Source organism: Scyliorhinus torazame, chromosome 5, assembly GCF_047496885.1.
Source record: "Scyliorhinus torazame isolate Kashiwa2021f chromosome 5, sScyTor2.1, whole genome shotgun sequence".
In the NCBI taxonomy this organism is placed as follows: Eukaryota; Metazoa; Chordata; class Chondrichthyes; order Carcharhiniformes; family Scyliorhinidae; genus Scyliorhinus; species Scyliorhinus torazame.
The window spans coordinates 153,281,312-153,301,333 of NC_092711.1; the positions used below are offsets into that span (position 1 = coordinate 153,281,312).

A 20,022-nucleotide genomic window follows, 5' to 3' on the forward strand; every position below is an offset into this window, starting at 1 on the left:
TCATAGCTAATGCCCTCCATACCAGGCAATATCCTGGTAAATCTCTTCTGCACCTTCTCTAAAGCCTCCACATCCTTCTGATAGTGTGGCGACCAGAATTGAACACTACTCCAAGTGTGGCCTAACTAAGGTTCTATACAGCTGCAACATGACTTGCCAATTTTTATACTCAATGCCCGGCCAATGAAGGCAAGCATGCCGTATGCCTTCTTGTCTACCTTCTCCACCTGTGTTGTCCCTTTCAGTGACCTGAGGACCTGTACACCTAGATCTCTCTGACTGTCAATACTCTTAAGGGTTCTACCATTCACTGTATATTCCTACCTGTATTAGACCATCCAAAATGCATTACCTCACATTTGTCCGGATTAAACGCCATCTGCCATCTCTCCGCCCAAGTTTCAAAACAATCTAAATCCTGTTGTATCCTCTGACAGTCCTCATCGCTATCTGCAATTCTACCAACCTTTGTATCGCCCACAAACTTACTAATCAGACCAGTTACATTTTCTTCCAAATAATTTATATATAAAAGTCCCAGCTCTGATCCCTGCGGAACATCACTAGTCACAGCTCTCCAAAGAGAAAAGCACCCTTCCATTGCTACTCTCTGACTTCTATGACCTAGCCAGTTCACGGATCATGTATCATGGATACAAGATGTATCCATCTTGCCAGCTCACCTCTGATCCCGTGTGACTTCACCTTTTGTACCAGTCTGCCATGAGGGACCTTGTCAAAGGCCTTACTTAAGTCCATATAGACACCATCCACTGCCCTACCTGCATCAATCATCTTTGTGACCTCCTCGAAAAACTCTATCAAGTTAGTGAGACACGACCTCACCTTCACAAAACAGTGCTGCTTCTCGCTAATACGTCCATTTGCTTCCAAATGGGAGTAGATCCTGTCTCGAAGAATTCTCTCCAGTAATTTCCCTATCACTGACATAAGGCTCACGGGCCTTAATTCCCTGGATTATCCTTGCTACCCTTCTTAAACAAAGGAACAACATTGGCTGTGCTCCAGTCCTCCGGGACATCACCTGAAGACAGTGAGGATCCACAGGTTTCTATCAAGGCCTCAGCAATTTACTCTCTTGCCTCCTTCAGTATTCTAGGGTAGATCCCATCAGACCCTGGGGACTTTAATATTTTTCAAGATGCCCAACACCTTGTCTTTTTGGATCTCAATGTGACCCAGGCTATCAACACACCCTTTTCCAGACTCAACATCCACCAATTCCTTCTCTTTGGTGAATACTGATGCAAAATATTCATTTAGTACCTCGCCCATTTCCTCTGGCTCCACACATGGATTCCCTCCCCTGTCCTTCAGTGGACCAACCCTTTCCCTGGCTAACCTCTTGCTTTTTATGTACGTGTAAAAAGCCTTGGAATTTTCCTTAACCCTTTTTGCTAATTACTTTTCGTGACTCCTTTTAGCCCTCCTGACTCCTTGCTTAAGTTCCTTCCTACTTTCCTTATATTCCACACAGGCTTCGTCTGTTCCCAGCCTTCTAGCCCTGACAAATGCCTCCCTGAGGCCTACAATATCTCTCGTTTTCCAAGGTTCCCGAAATTTGCCATATTTATCCTTCTTCCGCACAGGAACATGCCGGTCCTGAATTCCTTTCAACTGACATTTGAAAGCCTCCCACATGTCAGATGTTGATTTACCCTCAAACATCCGCCCCCCAATCTATGTTCTTCAGTTCCCGCCTAATATTGTTATAATTAGCCTTCCCCCAATTTAGCACATTCACCCGAGGACCACTCTTATACTTGTTCACCAGCACTTTAAAAGTTACAGAATTGTGGTCACTGTTCCCGAAATGCTCCCCTACTGAAACTTCTACCATCTGGCCGCGCTCATTCCCCAATACCAGATCCAGTACAGTCCCTTCCCTAATTGGACTATCTACATATTGTTTTAAGAAGCCCTCCTGGATGCTCCTTACAAACCCTGCCCCGTCCAAGCCCCTAGCACAAAGTGAGTCCCAGTCAATATTGGGGAAGTTAAAGTCTCCCATCACAACAACCCTGTTGCTTTTACTCCTTTCCACAATCTGTCGACCTGTCTGCTCCTCTAACTCCCGTTGGCTGTTGGGTGGCCTGTAGTAAACCCCCAACATTGTGACTGCACCCTTCTTATTCCTGATCTCTACCCATACAGCCTTGCTGCCCTCTGAGGTGTCCTTTCGTAGTACAGCTGTGATATTCTCCTGAACCAGTAGCGCAACTCCACCACCCTTTTTACATCCCCCCTCTATCTCGCCTGAAACATCTAAACCCTGGAACGTTTAGCTGCCAACCCTGTCCTTCCTCAACCAGGTCTCTGTAATGGCAACAACATCATAGTTCCAAGTACGAATCCAAGCTCTAAGTTCACCTGCCTTATCTGTTATACTTCTTGCATTAAAACATATGCTCTTCAGGCCACCAGTCCCGCTGTTTTCAGCAACATCTCCCTGTCTGCTCATCCTCAGCACCATCCTGGTCCTATTCCCTAGTTCTCCCTCAATTTTTTCACCTTCTGACCTATTGATCCGGTACCCACCCCCCTGCCATACTAGTTTAAACCCTCCCGTGTGACACTAGCAAACCTCGCAGCCAGGATATTTATGACTTTCCAGTTTAGATGCCACCCATCCTTCTTGTACAGGTCACACCTGCCCCGGAAGAGCTCCCAGTAGTCCAGATAATTGAAACCCTCCCTCCTACTCCAGCTGTTTGGCCACGTGTTTAGCTGCTCTATCTTCCTATTTCTCGCTTCACTGGCACGTGGCACAGGGAGTAATCCCGAGATTACAACCCTAGAGGTCCTGTCATTTAACTTTCTGCCGAGCTCCCTGAACTTCTGCTGCAGGACCTCATCCCCCTTCCTCTATGTTGTTAGTACCAATATGTACCACGACCTCTGCCTGTTTGCCCTCGCCCTTCAGGATGCCCGCTACCCATTCTGAGACATCCTGGACCCTGGCACCAGGGAGGCAACATTCCATCTTGAAGTCTCTTTCACATCCACAGAAGCGCCTATCTGTGCCCCTGACTATAGAATCCCCTGTGACTATTGTTCTTCTGCGCTTTGACCCTCCCCGCTGAACGTCAGAGCCAGCCGTGGTGCCACTGCTCTGGCTGTTGCTGTTATCCCCTGATAGGCTATTCCCCCCCAACAGTATCCAAAGTGGTATACCTGTTCGAGAGGGGGACAACCACAGGGGATTCCTGCACTGACTGCCTGCCCCTCTTGGTGGTCACCCATCTCTCTGCCTACACCTTGGGTGTGACCACATCTCTATAACTCCTATCTATGACGCTTTCCGCCACCTGCATGCTTCTAAGTACATCCAACTGCTGCTCCAATTGAACCACACGGTCTGTGAGGAGCTGCCATTGGCTACACTTGCTGCAGATGTAGTCAACCGGAATGCTGGAAGCGTCACAGATCTGCCACATCTCACAGTTGGAGCACTGCACCCCGCTGAGTGACATTTAAGCACGAGTTAATTAATTTAAAATAAACACTTGAATTATTGTTAGATTGAGTTACAATTAACTATATGGCCCTGACGCTAGATTATTACTGTAAAATTAAATGCTAAATACCGATCTCTGCCCTCCGGTTTAGTTACTCCACTATCTAGTTCATCAATTATATTTGTTTTGCAATATTATTTTTTTCCCCCAAATTTAACAGATTCCCAACCAGCCAATCTAGGTCACAGCTTTACTGTGATGTCACTTCAGTTCCCCCATCCCCCCCCCACACACACACAATTTGAAAAGGTAATAAAAATCACTTACCTTCCCAGGATGCTCTCTGGTTCTCTCCCTGCAGATTAACAGTTACAGGCCAGAAGAAAGAAAACAAAACGGTCAGGAAAAAGCACCTTCTCCCACTCTGCACCGAATTACCTCACTGCACCAAATAACCAAGATCCAATTCCCACTCTGGCTGTTTTGGATAGTCAGAGGCTTTTCCCCAGGGTAGAGGGGTCAATTACTAGGGGGCATAGGTTTAAGGTGAGAGGGGCAAGGTTTAGACTAGATGTACGAGGCAAGTTTTTTATGCAGAGGGTAGTGGGTGCCTGGAACTCACTACCGGAGGAGGAAGTGGAAGCAGGGACGATAGGGACATTTAAGGGGCATCTTGACAAATATATGAATAGGATGGGAATAGAAGGATACGGACCCAGGAAGTGTAGAAGATTGTAGTTTAGTCGGGCAGTATGGTCGGCACGGGCTTGGAGGGCCGAAGGGCCTGTTCCTGTGCTGTACATTTCTTTGTTCTTTGTTTGTTCTTTGTTTGTCTCACTCAGGATGTGTCTCCTTCATGTGCGCAGCAAATGGAGTTTAATGGGGGAAATGTGAAATTGTCCATTTTGGCAGAAAGAATAAAAAAAGCTTATGATCGAAATGGTGAGAGATTGCATAGCTCCGAGACTCAGAGGGATCTGGGTATCAACCACAAAAGACGTGTCGATAGGTACAGCAAGTAACTAGGAAAGCTAATAGAATGGTTTTTTTAAATTGTTCTTTTATTCAAGCTTTTTTCAAACAAATTTTTACATCACTAATAACAGAAAAATAAACAAAAAATATTTAATAACAAACAAACCAGGTGGCTGTTATCATTATACAAAAATAAAATATACATTAAATAGAAGTTCCCCCACCTGAGCCCCCCCCCCCCCCCCCGATTGCTGCTGCTGACACTTACCGCTCCCCTAGAAAGTCAAGGGACGGTTGCCACCGCCGGGAGAACCCCAAGCAAGGACCCTCTCAAGGCAAACTTTATTCGCTCCAGGCTGAGGAACCTCGCCATATCACTAACCCAGGTCTCCACGCTCGGGGGTTTCGAGTCCCTCCACATTAACAAGATCCGTCCCGGGGTTACCAGGGAGGCAAAGGCCAACAACTCGGCCTCTTTTGCTTCCTGCACTCCCGGATCCTCTGACACCCCAAAGATCGCTATTGTTGGACTCGGCTTCACCCGCGTGTCCAAAGTCCTGGACATAGCCCTCGCAAAGCCTCGCCAGAATTCTTTAAGCGCCGGGCATGCCCAGAACATATGGACATGGTTCGTCGGACTCCCTGAACACCTCGCACACCTGTCCTCCACCCCAAAGAACTTGCTCATTCTCCCATCGTCATGTAAGCCCGGTGTACCACCTTAAACTGAATTAAGCGGAGCCTGGCACATGATGAGGAAGAATTCACCCTGCCCAGGGCATCAGCCCACAGGCCCTCTTCTAGCTCCTCACCTAGCTCCTCCTCCTACTTGCCCTTCAGTTCCTCCACTGAGGCTTCCTCCGCCTCCTGCAGCTCCTGGTAGATGTTTGACACCTACCCCTCTCCTACCCAGATGCCAGACACCACCCTGTCCTGTATCCTTCAAGGAGGTAGCAACGGAAATGTCCCCACCTGTCTTTTGAGAAAGTCGCGGACTTTGAGGTATCTGAAGGCAATTCCCGGGGGGTAGGCTGAACTTCTCCTCCTGAGCCTTCAAGCTAGGGAAGTCCCATCTATAAACAGGTCTCCCATCCTTCTAATGCCTGCCCTATGCCAGCCTTGAAACCCCCCGTCTATCAAGCCCGGAGCAAATTTATGGTTGTTCCGTATCGGGATCCACACTGAGGCCCCCTCCTCCTTCCTGTGCCTTCTATACTGACCCTAGACCCTCAGCGCCACCGTCACCACCGGGCTCGTGGTGTATCATGCCAGCGAGAGCAGCAGCGGTGCCATTACTAGTGCCGCTAGGCTGGTGCCTTTGCATGGTGCCGCCTCTACCCGCCCCCAAGCCGACTCCTCCTCCACTACCCATTTCCTAATCATGGCCACATTAGCACCCCAATAGTAGCCACAGAAGTTCGGCAGTGCCAACCCCCCCCCCCCGCCCGCGTGCTGCGCTCCAAAACAAGTCTTTTAACTTGCGGGGTCTTGTTTGCCCACACAAATCCCCTGATAATCCTGTTCACCCGCTTGAAGAAGGATTTGGGGATGAAGATGGGATGGCACTGAAAAACGAACAGGAATCTGGTGCGAAGCGTCATCTTCACAGTCTGCACCCTTCCCGCCAGGGAAAGCGGGAGCATGTCCCACCTTTTAAAGTCTCCCTCCACCTGCTCAACAAGCCGAGATAGATTGAGCCTGTGCAAGGCATCCCAGTTCCTAGCCACCTGTATACCTAGGTAACGAAAGCTTCCCTCCACCATCTTGAGCGGGAGCTCCCCCAGTCTCTCCTCCTGACCCCTAGCATGGATTACAAACAGCTCACTTTTCCCCACGTTCAACTTGTACCCTGTGAAGCTCCCAAAGTCCCTTAGGATCCGCATGACCTCCCCCATCCCCTCTGGCGGGTCCGAAATATACAACTTACCTAACACTTCCCACAGGTACTCCCACTCCACCCTGTCAAAGGCTTTCTCTGCGTCCATTGCAGCCATTACTTCTGCGTCCCCTCCTTCTGTGGCCATCATAATAATATTCAGGAGCCTCCTCACATTTGTGTTCAATTGCCTGCCATTGACGAAACCCGCCTGGTCCTCCTCAATCACTCCCGGACACAGTCCTCTATTCTGGAAGACAACGTTTTTGCGAGCAGTTTGGCATCCACATTCAGGAGGGATGTCGGTCTGAAGGACCCACATTGAAGCGGATCCTTCCCCCTCTTCAAAATGAGCGAGATCAGTGCCTGCGACATCGTTGGTGGGAGGGTTCCTCGCTCCTTTGCCTCGTTAAAGGTTCTTAGCAGGAGTGGGCTCAGTAGCTCCGAGAATTTCTTATAAAATTCTACAGGAAAGCCGTCCGGACCCGGGGCCATGCCCGACTGCCTACTTGCTAGGCCCTTAACCATCTCCTCCAACTCAATCGGGACCCCCAGTCCTCCACCCGCTCCTCATCCACCCTTGAGAACCTCAATCGATCCATAAATTGCTTTATCCCTTCCCCTCCCCTCGGGGGTTCTGACTCGTACAGTTTACAGTAAAACTCCTTAAAGACTTCATTGACCTTCTCTGGGCCCAAGACCGTATTACCTTCCTTATCCCTCACTCCCCCGATCTCCCTGGCCCCATCTCTCCTGTGAAGTTGGTGCGCCAGCATCCTACTTGCTTTCTCCCCATACTCATAAACTGCCCCTTTCACTTTCCTTAACTTTGCCTCCGCCTTACCAGTGGTCAGCAAATCGAACTCCGCCTGTAATCTCCGGCGCTCCTTTTGCAGCCCCCACTCAGTGCCCTCTGTGTACTTCCTGTCTACCCTAAGTATCTCTCCCACCAGCCTCTCCCTCTCCGCTGTGGGATCTTTACATCCACCTGATAGTGACAGAGAGGGCCTCCGTTTAGAATCTTATTATTAGGGGCTGGTTTTGCGGCCTGGCTGGAGGGCCTGTGCGACTTTCTCCGGTTGGAAAAGAGTTAAATTTGAGATGAGGGGGTCGGCGGAGGGTTCTCGAGACACGGCGGGGGTTGTTGATGACAATGTTTGAGGAACTGTTCATCGTGAGGGGAGGGGGTAAAACGGGGGGAAACTGTGCAAACTGTGGACTGTGAGGATGTGGAGTGCGTCGTTGTAAATGTTGCTGTTTTTACGCATGTTTGGCATAAAATACATTTAAAAAAAATAAAAAAAATTTAGGGGCTGGTTTAGCACTGGGCTAAATCGCTGGCTTTGAAAGCAGACCAAGGCAGGCCAGCAGCACGGTTCAATTCCCACACCAGCCTCCCCGAACAGGTGCCGGAATGTGGCGACTCGGGGCTTTTCACAGTAACTTCATTTGAAGTCTACTTGTGACAATAAGCAATTTTCATTTCATTCCATTTATTTGAAAGAAGGCTGTTCTGACAGTGCAGCACTCCCTCAGTGCTGCGAGGAGGAATGTTGGATGTGATTTTTGTCCTCAGGTCCCTGGATTGGGACTTGAACCTACAACCTTCTGACTCCGAGGTGACTGAGCCACGGCTGACATTATAGACAATACAAAGTTAGAAAGTGAAAGTTACCCTTTAAAACCCCCACCCTTTGCCTCCAGTGCCTAAATATAATAAAAACCCCAGTATAAATAACATGGATTTGACTGACAAATGTTGAGGTGTTGGTTTCGAGTCACAAGGTTTGACTTCCCATTTGAGCCTCGGGCACCTTTCTGTCTCTCTATTGCTCATGTCAATGACAGACAGCGATGGAGCTGAGGGCTGAATTTAACTGAGAATAACACTCCAGTTGGCAAGCTTCCATGAATGTCACACACTTTATGTAAAGGGCTAAATCCAGATTTTGGAATACAGATTTTTAATTGGTAATGGGTTCAAGGGTAGTGGGGAACTGGCAGTACGGTGGAATTAAAGCCAGGATGAGAACAGCCATGATAGAATGGCAGAGCAGACTCGATGGGCCAAATGGCCTAATTCTGCTCCTATATCTTATTAACTTATGACTTTATGAAAGGGGAGACATTGATTTCCTCCCAGATGTTGCCCAGAGGAGGAGGTTTTAGTCTGGAACTCATTGTCCAACCTCCACATTGTGACATCACAAAGGAGCTCGTCCTCTAAATCAGCCAATAGGAATAAATCCGTTCCGCAGTGACGTCACTGCATTTGAGCGCACCCGCCCGGCGCGAGGACACGGGAACCTCGCCCCCACCCTTTGTTCTCCCTCCCCCAGCACATCGTCAAGACGGTTTCCAGGCAACCGGCTGACAACTGCGGCCAGAACGAGCCACCATCTCAGGACTGCGCATGTCTCAGGGAGAGGGGAATCTGCGCATGTGCAAGGTGAGCTCACTACCTCTGACTTTACCGCTGACTTGTGCCCAATGGAAGATTGGAGAACCGGAAGTACTCTGTTTCTCCGCCAATCAGAGCTCCCCCATTGTCTCAATGCGGAAGCTGGACATGGAGGTTTCTGCCGAGCAAAGCTGTTGTTCCCCCAACCCTGAATGAGCTTGAGCTGCACACAGACTGTACCTTCCTCCTGTCTGCAACATCTGTGAGTAAAATACTTTCTTTTCTCCCCCTTTCCATTTCTTTTCTCATTCTCCCCTTCAATTGGTCACTTGCAGCAACTGAAGGGAAAGGAAGTGAATCCAGGGAGGGTGCAGACTCTGCAAAGCTTGGTCCATGTCTCTCACTCTCTTAAAGACATTGACATCCTTTCCTCCCTCAGCTTGACACATTTATTTGTCTGGCTAAAAGGACGATCTCTTTCTTAATGTTCACAATTAAAGGGCTGTTTTCCCCAGGAGACGACTGATATAAGGGGACAGTAAATAGAGCAAATCCAACTCGGCCAATTACTTCTCTGTGGGTCCACTGTCCATCATCAGCAAAGTGATGGAAGGAGTCATCAAAGTTGCTATTAAGCAGCACTTATTCTGCAATAACCTGCTCCTGGACGTTCAGTTTGGGTTACACCAGGGCCACTCAGCTCCTGATCTCATTAAAGCCTTAGTTGAAACTTGGCCGAAAGAGCTGAATGCCTGAAGTGAGGTGAGAGTAACTGCCCTTGACATCAAGGCAGCATTTGACTGAGTATGGCATCAAGGAGCCCTAGCTAAACTGGAGCCAATGGGAATCGGGGATAGCACTCCACTAGCTGGAGTCATACCTGGCATAAAGGAAGATGGTTGTGGTGATTGGAGGTGAATCATCTCAGTTCCAGGACGTCACTGCAGGAGTTCCTCAGGACAGTTTCCTCAGCCCAACCATCTTCAGCTGCTTCATCAATGATCTTCCTTCCATTATAAGGTGAGAAGTGGTGATGTTTGTGGATGACTGCACAAATGATCAGCACCATTCTCAACTCCTCAGATAATGAAGCAGTCCATGTCCACGTTCAGTAAGACCTGGACAATAACCAGGCTTTGCCTAATAAGTGGCAAGTTACATTTGTGCTACACAAGTGCCAGGCAATGACCATCTCCTACAAGAGAGGATCTAACCACTGCCCCTTGACATTCAGTGGCATTTCCATCGCTGAATCCCCCACAACCAACATCCTGGGGGTTACCATTGATCAGAAACTGAACTGGACTAGCCATATTAATACTGTAACTCCCAGGGCACGTCAAAGGCTGGGAATCCTCCGGTGAGTAACACACCACCTGATGCCTCAAAGCTTGTCTACCAGACATCTACAAGCACAAGTCAGGAGTGTAATGGAATACGCTCCACTTTGCTGGATGAGTGCAGCTCCAACAACACTCGAAAATCTCAACACTATCCAGGACAAAGCAGTCTGATTGATTGCGTCGCCTTCCACAAACATTCAAACTTTCCACCACGGACAAACTGTAGCAGCTGTGTATACCATCTACAAGGTATACTGCAGTAACTCATAACGGTTCCTCAGACAGCATCTTCCAAACCCACAACCATTACCATCTAGAAGGACAAGAGCAGCAGATACCTGGGAACCCCACCACCTGGAGGTTTGCTTCCAAGTTACACACCACCCTGACTTGGAAATATACTGTCCCTGGGGCAACATCCTGGAATTCCCTTCCTAACAGCACAGGGGATGTAGGGCAGCATGGTGGAGCAGTGGTTATCGCTGCTGCTTCACGGCGCCGAGGTCCCAGGTTCGATCCCGGCTCTGGGTCACTGTCCGTGTGTAGTTTGCACACTCTCCCCGTGTTTGTGTGGGTTTCACCCCCACAACCCAAAGACATGCAGGGTAGGTGGATTGGCCACGCTAAATTGCCCCTTAATTGGAAAAAAATGAATTGGGTACTTTAAATATATAAAAAACAAATTTAAAAAAAAAACAGCACAGGGGATGTACCAACACCTCAAGGACTTCAGCAGTTCAAGAAGGCAGCTCACCACTACTTCGGAAGGCCAACTGGGGATGGGCAATAAATGCTGGCCTGACTAGCATTGTCCACATCCCGTAAATTAATTTTTAAAAATTTAATATCGGACAGAGATGTGTCTAGTGTTATATGGTATGTATTATATATATTATTGGTGGTTCTGTAATAAAATACATCTATTATTATTTCTAGTTTTGTAAATAGTACTGTACCTACATTATATATTTCCAGTCATACAGTCATTGCAGCACTGACAGAATCCATTTGGTAACTCAAGTCAATGCTGAGTCTCTGTACAGCAATCCAGTCAGTCCCATTCCCCCTCGATATCCCTGTTCCCCTGCAAGTTTATTTTCTTCAAGTAACCATCCTATTTTATTTTAAATTATTGATCATCTCGACTTCCACAACGCTTGTGGGCAGTGAGTTCCCTGTCATAACTACTCCATGACTAAATAAAATTCTTCCTCAGAATTTCCCTATCTCTAATCAGTAAATGTACTTGTATGGAGATTCTGTACTCTTGTACAGGTTTTAGTGAGTTTAGATTTGTTGATCAGCACCGTCAGGAAAATTGGGAGGGAAAGTAAGTGAATACAGTCTGTATATTACACACATTTTTCATCCAGTAATATATACATATATCTGTCTGGCAACCTGCATGAAGATTTTCAGGTCTCTGTGTCCAGGACAGGAAGCAGTGAGCTTGGATCTGTCAATCAGCCTGAATCAGCACCTTCAGGAGAATTAGGAGGGTGAATATTAGATACAGCAGAGGGAGAATGGAGGGAGAGTGTGTGGGGTGGAGATTTAGAACATTTTAGGGAAAGAGAGAGGAAAGAATGTTCGATAGAAACTAGAATTGTCTGTTCTGAGTTTCTATCCTGTACTAACAATGATTACTATTGTAAAATCTGTTTGCAGGAAGTTTGAACGAGGGGAGTTTGAGGACGAGATCTCAAACTAAATTTCACATCAAGAACTGACTGAGTCACTCAATTCTTGGGATCATCGGCCTTTGAGTCTAGAAGGAGAAATGTTTGTCTATTCTGTCTGCTTCAAGAGATTTTAAACATCAGTGTGTCTGGAAAAGCACCGAGGCACACACACACACCCGTGTGAGATTGTTACAGAGCACTGACTGTGGAAAGAGCTTTAACCAGTGACACAGCCTGAAAAAATACTACACCATTCACAGCAGGGAGAGACTGTATAGGTGTTATGTGTGTGGACGAGGATTCAACTGACCGTCCAACACGGTGAGACGCAAGATCACCTGGACCATGGAGAAACCATGGAAATGTGAGGATTGTGGGAAGGGATTCAAAGGCCCGTACGGGCTGGAAAGGCATCAATGCAGTCACACTGTAGAGAGGCCGTTCACCTGTTTTGTGTGTGGGATGGAATTCACAGCCCCGTGCGAGCTGGCAAGGCATCAACGCAGTCACACTGGAGAGAGGCCTTTCACCTGCTCTCAGTGTGAAAAGGGATTCACTGACATTGGCCACCTGCGGAGACACGAACGAGTTCACACTGGGGAGAGGCCGTTCACATGCTCCGACTGTGGGAAGGGATTCACTCAGTTAGCCCACCTGCAGAGACACCAGAGAGTTCACACCGGGGAGAGGCCATTCACCTGCACTGTGTGTGATAAGGGATTCACTCACTTATCCAACCTGCAGAGGCACCAGGGAGTTCACACTGGGGAGAGGCCATTCACCTGCACTGTGTGTGATAAGGGATTCACTCACTTAGCCAACCTGCAGAGCCACCAGCGAGTTCACACTGGAGAGAGGCCATTCACCTGCACTGTGTGTGATAAGGGATTCACTCAGTTATCCAACTTGCAGGCACACCAGCGAGTTCACACCGGGGAGAAGCCGTTCATCTGCTCTGTGTGTGATATGGGATTCACTCAGTTATCCGGCCTGCGTAGCCACAATGTCACTCACACCAAGAGCAGGCCCTTTAAATGCTCTGACTGCAGGAGGGGTTTCAAAAGCTCTCAGCGACTGATGTCCCACCAGCGCGTTCACTCTGAGGAGAGACCGTTCAGCTGCTCTCACTGCACAAAGAGCTTTAGAACCTCATCCAACCTGATGAAACACGAGCGAGGTCACACCGGGGAGAGCCCGTTCACCTCTCCGACTGGGAAAAGATTCACTCGGTCATCACTTGCTGAGCCATAATGTCACTCACAGCAATGAGAGACCCTTTAAATGCTCCGACTGTGGGAGTGGGTTTCAAAGCTCTTGGGTACTGATGGAACACCAGTGCATTCACACTGAGGAGAGACCGTTCAGCTGCTCTCAGTGCACAAAGAGGTTTCAAACATCATCCACATTGAGGAGACACCAGCGAGTTCACACTGGAAAGAAGCCATTCACCTGCTCTCACTGTGGGGAGGGATTCACTCAGTCGTCCAACATGCTGAGACACCAAAGGGTTCACAAGTGATGATGGGTTAGATTCTGCTGTTATTCCTGCTGTTAATCACATCCAGGACTGAACCTGGAGTGGGTGGAGGGGTTTGTCTCCTCGTCAACTCCTGGTGCTCGGATGTGGCGACCCTGGCAAACTACTGCTCCCCTGACCTGGAATACCCGACTGTGAAGTGCCGCCCATACTACCTTCCACGGAGTTCACCTCTGCCATCATCAAGGCGGTCTACATTCCACCCCAGGTGGAAGTGAAGAAGGCACTTGATGAATTCTAACCGCTATAAATAACAATGAAGCAGAATACCCGGAGGCCTTGTTCATCGTGGCCGGAGACTTCAACCAGGCCAACCTCGAGTGTACTGCCAAAATTCCACCAAGACATCTCCTGTCCCAACAGGGACCCCAACATCCTTGACCACTGCTACACAAACATCAAGGGTACCTGATGATCCATCCCCTGGCTGCACTTCGGAAAATCGGACCACAAGACGGCACTCCTTCTCCCGGTGTACAAGCAGAAACTTAAGCGGGAGAATCCGGTTAAGAAGGTTGTGCAAATGCTGGTCCGAGGCAACTGAAGAGCTCCTACGCGACTGGTCCATATTTAAGAACTCAGCAGCCAACCTAAACGAGTATGCCAGCACCATCACAGAGTTCATCAGCAAGTGTGTAGAAGATTGTGTGTCAAAGAAGGTAGTGCATACGTTACCCAGCCAGAAACTATGGTTTAATCGGGAGATTCACTCCTGACTGAAGGCCACGTCTGAGGCACTCAAGTCAGGCAACCCTGAATTATACAAAAAAATCTAGGTACGACCTCATCAAAGCCAACAGGGATGCCAAGAGACAACAGAAGAGTTGTCCAGACTGAGCTAGAATCATGGACTCTCATCGATTGTGGCAAGGCTTAAACTACATAATGCGCTAAAAAGCAAAGCCAAGTAGAACCTTTAGCAACAGCGCACTCCTTCCCGACAAACTCAATGCATTCTATGCTTATTTCGAGCAGGAAACCGACAAACCTTTGTCATCTGCCCCAGCAGCCTTGGGCACACCCATGCCCACCGTCCCAGCGTACAAAGTCAGATTGGCCTTCTTGAAAGTGAACCCTCGGAAAGCGACAGGTCCTGACTGGAGTCCCTGCCATGCACTCAGATCCTGCGCGGACCAACTGGCGGGTGTGTTCGCGGACATCCTCAACCTCTCCCTACTCTGTTCTGAGATTCCCACCTGCTTTAAGAAGACCACCATCATACCGGTGCCAAAGAAGAACCAGGCAATGTGCCTCAGTGAATACCATCCAGTGGCCTTGACATTGATCATTATGAAATGCTTAGACCACAGCTGGAGTAATGTGTGCAGTTTTACTCCCCTTACCTTAGGAAATGTATTGCCACAGAGGAACAGCAACAAAGTTTCACCAGACTTGTTCTGGATTTGGCAGGACTGTCCCAGGAAGAGAGATTGGGGAAACTAGGCCTCTTTTCTCTAGAGTTTCAAGGAATGAGAGGGGATTTCTTTGAAACTTACAAAATCCATAAAGGAGTAGACAGGGTGGGTGCAGGTGAGATGTTTCCCCGAGTTGGAGAGTCTGGAACCAGGGGACACAATTTCAAACTAAGGGAGAAGCCACTTAGGACCGGTCTCTGAGGAGACATTTCTTTACTCAGGGGGTTGTGAATCTTTGGAATTCTCTACCCCAGAGGGCTGTGGAAGCTCAGTCACTGAGTGTGTTTAAAGCAGAGACTGACAGATTTCTGTTTCTTTGTTTAATAAATTATTTTTTTCTAATTAAGGGGCAGTGGAGCGAGGCCAATTCACCAATGCTGCACAACAAGTTCGGTTGTGGATCTGAGACCCACAAGGCACTAGGAAAATGTGCAAACTCCACATGGACAGTGACCCGGGGCCAGGATCGAACTCAGGTTCTTGGTGCCGTGAGGCAACAGTGCTAACCAGTGGGCAACCGTGCCACCCAACTGACAGATTTTTTTTTTAAAGATATATTTTATTCAAGATTTTTTGGCCAAACATAACAGTACATAGTGTTTCCTTTATACATCAATAAAACAATATAAATAACCATGGCCAGTTTTAAACAAATAAATAAATAATATATGAACAAAATCAAAAACAAAACTAAATGGCAACTGCCTTGTCCACTATAAATACTCTCCAAAAATACAATCCAACCATCCAATATACAATTACATATACCAAATACCTATACATATACAATAACATCCCTGAGAGTCCTTCTAATCCCCCCCCCCCACCCCCCCCGGGTTGCCGCTGCTGTCTTGTTCTTTTCCATTCCCTCTATCTTTCTGTGAGGTATTCGACGAACGGTTGCCACCGCCTGGTGAACCCTTGAGCCGACCCCCTTAGAACGAACTTAATCCGTTCCAACTTTATAAACCCTGCCATGTTGTTTATCCAGGTCTCCACACCCGGGGGCTTGGCTTCCTTCCACATTAACAATATCCTGCGCCGGGCTACTAGGGACGCAAAGGCTAAAACATCAGCCTCTTTCGCCTCCTGCACTCCCGGCTCTTCTGCAACCCCAAATATAGCCAGCCCCCAGCTTGGTTCGACCTGGACCCCCACCACCTTCGAAAGCACCTTTGCCACCCCCACCCAGAACCCCTGTAGTGCCGGGCATGACCAGAACATGTGGGTATGATTCGCTGGGATTCTCGAGCATCTCGCACACCTATCCTCTACTCCAAAAAATTTACTGAGCCGTGCTCCAGTCATATGCGCCCTGTGTAACACCTTAAATTGTATCAGGCTTAGCCTGGCACACGAGGACGATGAGTTTACCCTACTTAGGGCATCAGCTCACAGCCCCTCCTCAATCTCCTCCCCCAGCTCTTCTTCCCATTTCCCTTTCAGCTCATATTTTCCACCATGATCTCCCCCTCGTCCCTCATTTCCCTATATATGTCTGACACCTTACCGTCCCCCACCCATGTCTCTGAGATCACTCTATCCTGCACCTCCTGCATCGGGAGCTGCGGGAATTCCCTCACCTGTTGCCTCGCAAAAGCCCTCAGTTGCATATACCGAAATGCATTCCCTTGGGGCAACCCATATTTTTCCGTCAGCGCTCCCAGACTCGCAAACATCCCATCTACGAACAGATCTCTCAATTGTGTTACCCCTACTCTTTGCCATGCTCCAAATCCCCCATCCATTCTCCCCGGAACAAACCTATGGTTATTTCTTATCGGGGACCGCACCGAGGCTCCCGTCTTTCCCCTATGCCGTCTGCACTGCCCCCAAATTTTCAGTGTAGCCACCACCACCGGGCTTGTGGTGTATTTCTTCGGTGAGAACGGCAACGGTGCCATCACCATAGCTTGTAGGCTAGTACCCCTGCAGGACGCCCTCTCCAATCTCTTCCACGTCGCTCCCTCCTCTTCTCCCATCCACTTACACACCATTGAGATATTGGCGGCTCAGTAGTACTCACTTAGGCTCGGTAGTGCCAGCCCCCCCCATCCCTACTACGCTGCAAAAATCCCCTCCTCACTCTCGGGGTCTTCCCGGCCCACACAAAACTCATAATACTCTTCTCAATTCTTTTTAAAAAAGCCTTTGTGACCACCACTGGGAGGCACTGAAACACAAAAAGGAATCTCGGGAGGACCACCATTTTAACCGCCTGCACCCTCCCTGCCAGTGACAGGGACACCATGTCCCATCTCTTAAAGTCCTCCTCCATCTGCTCCATCAACCGCGTTAAATTTAGCCTATGCAATGTACCCCAATTCTTGGCTATCTGGATCCCCAAGTACCGAAAGTCCCTTGTTACCTTCCTCAACGGCAAGTCCTCTATTTCTCTGCTCTGCTCCCCTGGATGCAATACAAACAACTCACTTTTCCCCATGTTCAATTTATACCCTGAAAAAACTCCAAACTCCCCAAGTATCCGCATTATCTCTGGCATCCCCTCCGCCGGGTCCGCCACATATAACAACAAATCGTCCGCATACAGAGATACCCGGTGTTCGTCTCCTCCCCTGAGTACTCCCCTCCACTTCCTGGAACCCCTCAATGCTATTGCCAGGGGCTCAATTGCCAGTGCAAACAATAATGGGGACAGAGGACATCCCTGCCTCGTCCCTCTATGGAGCCGAAAATATTCAGACCCCCGTCCATTCGTGACTACGCTCGCCATCGGGGCCCTATACAGCAGCTGTACCCATCTAATATACCCATCCCCAAAGCCGAATCTCCTCAGCACCTCCCACAAATAATCCCACTCCACTCTATCAAATGCTTTCTCGGCATCCATCGCCACCACTATCTCCGCTTCCCCCTCTGGTGGGGGCATCATCATTACCCCTAGCAGCCTCCGTATATTCGTATTCAGCTGTCTCCCCTTCACAAACCCAGTTTGGTCCTCATGGACCACCCCCGGGACACAATCCTCTATCCTCATTGCCATTACTTTGGCCAGAACCTTAGCGTCCACGTTCAGGAGGGAAATAGGCCTATAGGACCCGCATTGCAGCGGGTCTTTTTCCTTCTTTAGGAGGAGCGATATCGTTGCCTCTGACATAGTCGGGGGCAGCTGCCCCCTTTCCCTCGCCTCATTAAAGGTTCTCATCAGTAGCGGGGCCAGCAAGTCCACATATTTCCTATAAAATTCAACTGGGAATCCGTCTGGTCCCGGGGCCTTCCCCGCCTGCATGCTCCTAATTCCTTTCACTACTTCCTCCGTTTCAATCTGTGCTCCCAGTCCCATCCTCTCCTGCTCCTCCACCTTAGGAAATTCCAGCTGGTCCAGAAAACACATCATTCTCTCCTTCCCACCCGGGGGTGAGCTTCATATAATCTTTCATAGAATGCCTTGAACACTCCATTCACTCTCTCCGCTCCCCGCTCCATCTCTCCCTCCTCATCTCTCACTCCCCCTATCTCCCTCGCTGCTCCCCTTTTCCTCAGTTGGTGGGCCAGCAACCTGCTCGCCTTCTCCCCATATTCGTACTGTACTCCCTGTGCCTTCCTCCACTGTGCCTCTGCATTACCCGTAGTCAGCAAATCAAATTCTACATGTAGCCTTTGCCTTTCCCTGTATAGTCCCTCCTCCGGTGCCTCCGCATATTGCCTGTCCACCCTCAGAAGTTCTTTCAGCAACCGCTCCCGTTCCCTACCCTCCTGCTTTCCTTTATGTGCCTTGATTGATATCAGCTCCCCTCTAACCACTGCATTCAGCGCCTCCCAGACCACTCCCATCTGGACCTCCCCATTGAGTTCCAAGTACCTTTCAATACACCCCCTCACCCTTAAGCACACCCCCTCGTCTGCCAATAGTCCCATGTCCATTGTCCAGAGTGGACGCTGTTCTTTTTCCTCCCCTATCTCCAAGTCCACCCAATGTGGAGCGTGATCCGAAATAGCTATAGCCGTATACTCCGTCCCCGTCACCTTCGGGATCAGCGCCCTTCCCAAAACAAAAAGTCTATCCGTGAATAAACTTTGTGGACATAGGAGAAAAACGAAAACTCCTTACTCCTAGGTCTACTAAATCTCCAGGGGTCTACTCCCATCTGCTCCATAAAGTCCTTAAGCACCCTAGCTGCTGCCGGCCTCCTTCCGGTCCTGGACCTCGATCTGTCCAGCCCTGGTTCCAACACCGTGTTAAAATCTCCACCCATTACCAGCTTCCCCGCCTCTAGGTCCTGGATACGTCCTAGCATGCGCCTCATAAAGTTGGCATCATCCCAATTCGGGGCATTTACGTTCACTAAGACCACCGCCTCCCCCTGCAATTTGCCACTCACCATCACGTATCTGCCCCCACTATCCGCCACTATGGTCTTTGCCTCAAACATTACCCGCTTCCCCACTAGTATAGCCACCCCCCTGTTTTTCGCATCTAGCCCCGAATGAAACACCTGCCCCACCCATCCTTTGCGTAGTCTGACCTGGTCTATCAGTTTCAAATGCGTCTCCTGTAGCATAACCACATCTGCCTTAAGTTTCTTTAGGTGTGCGAGTACCTGTGCCCTCTTTATCGGCCCGTTCAGCCCTCTCACATTCCACGTGATCAGCCGGGTTGGGGGGCTCTTTACCCCCGCCCCTTGTCGACCAGCCATCCCGTTTTTTTTTAACCAGCTACTCACCCGGTTCCCACGTAGCTGTGTCGTCCCCCCAGGTGGCGCCCCCCCCCCACCCCATACCGGCTCCCCCTTCTCCCCAGCAGCAGCAACCCAGTTAACCCCCCCCCCCCCCCCCCCCCACGAGATCCCCCACTAGCGTAGTTGCACCCCTCATGTTGCTCCCAGACGTCAGCAAACTCTGGCCGACATCGGCTTCCCCCGTGACCTCGGCTCGCACTGTGCGACGCCCCCTCCTTCCTGCTTCCCGCCATAATTATCATAGCGCGGGAACAGAGCCCGCGCTTCCCTTTTGGCCCCACCCCAATGGCCGACGCCCCCAGCTCCTCCACCTCCCTCCCTCCCTCCCCCACAACAAGGGGAAGAGAGAAAGGTTACCGGGTCGCAGGATTAACAACTTAAAAATCATCTCTCCTCTCCCCCCTTTTTCCCCCCTCTTCGCCCCCCATATTCGCCCCACCACTTTGTCTCAAACGTCTTTTTTTTTATATAACCCACTTATTCCAATTTCTCTTCGACAATAAATGTCCATGCCTCATCCGCCGTTTCAAAGTAGTGGTGTTTCCCTTGATATGTGACCCACAGTCTTGCCGGCTGCAGCATTCCAAATTTGACCTTACTTTTATGAAGCACCG

General features: G+C 49.3%; 1 protein-coding gene across 1 annotated transcript in view; it reads left to right on the forward strand.

Annotated features, from left to right (window-relative positions):
- The window catches only part of LOC140417983 (uncharacterized), an 87,154-nt gene extending 67,737 nt beyond the window's left edge, over positions 1-19,417 (forward strand). The window contains exon 4 of the mRNA XM_072501414.1: positions 12,251-19,417. Coding sequence (XP_072357515.1) covers positions 12,251-13,007 — 757 coding nt within the window. The 3' untranslated portion in view covers positions 13,008-19,417. The remainder of the gene's footprint in view (positions 1-12,250) is intronic.
- The last annotated feature ends 605 nt before the right edge of the window (positions 19,418-20,022 follow it).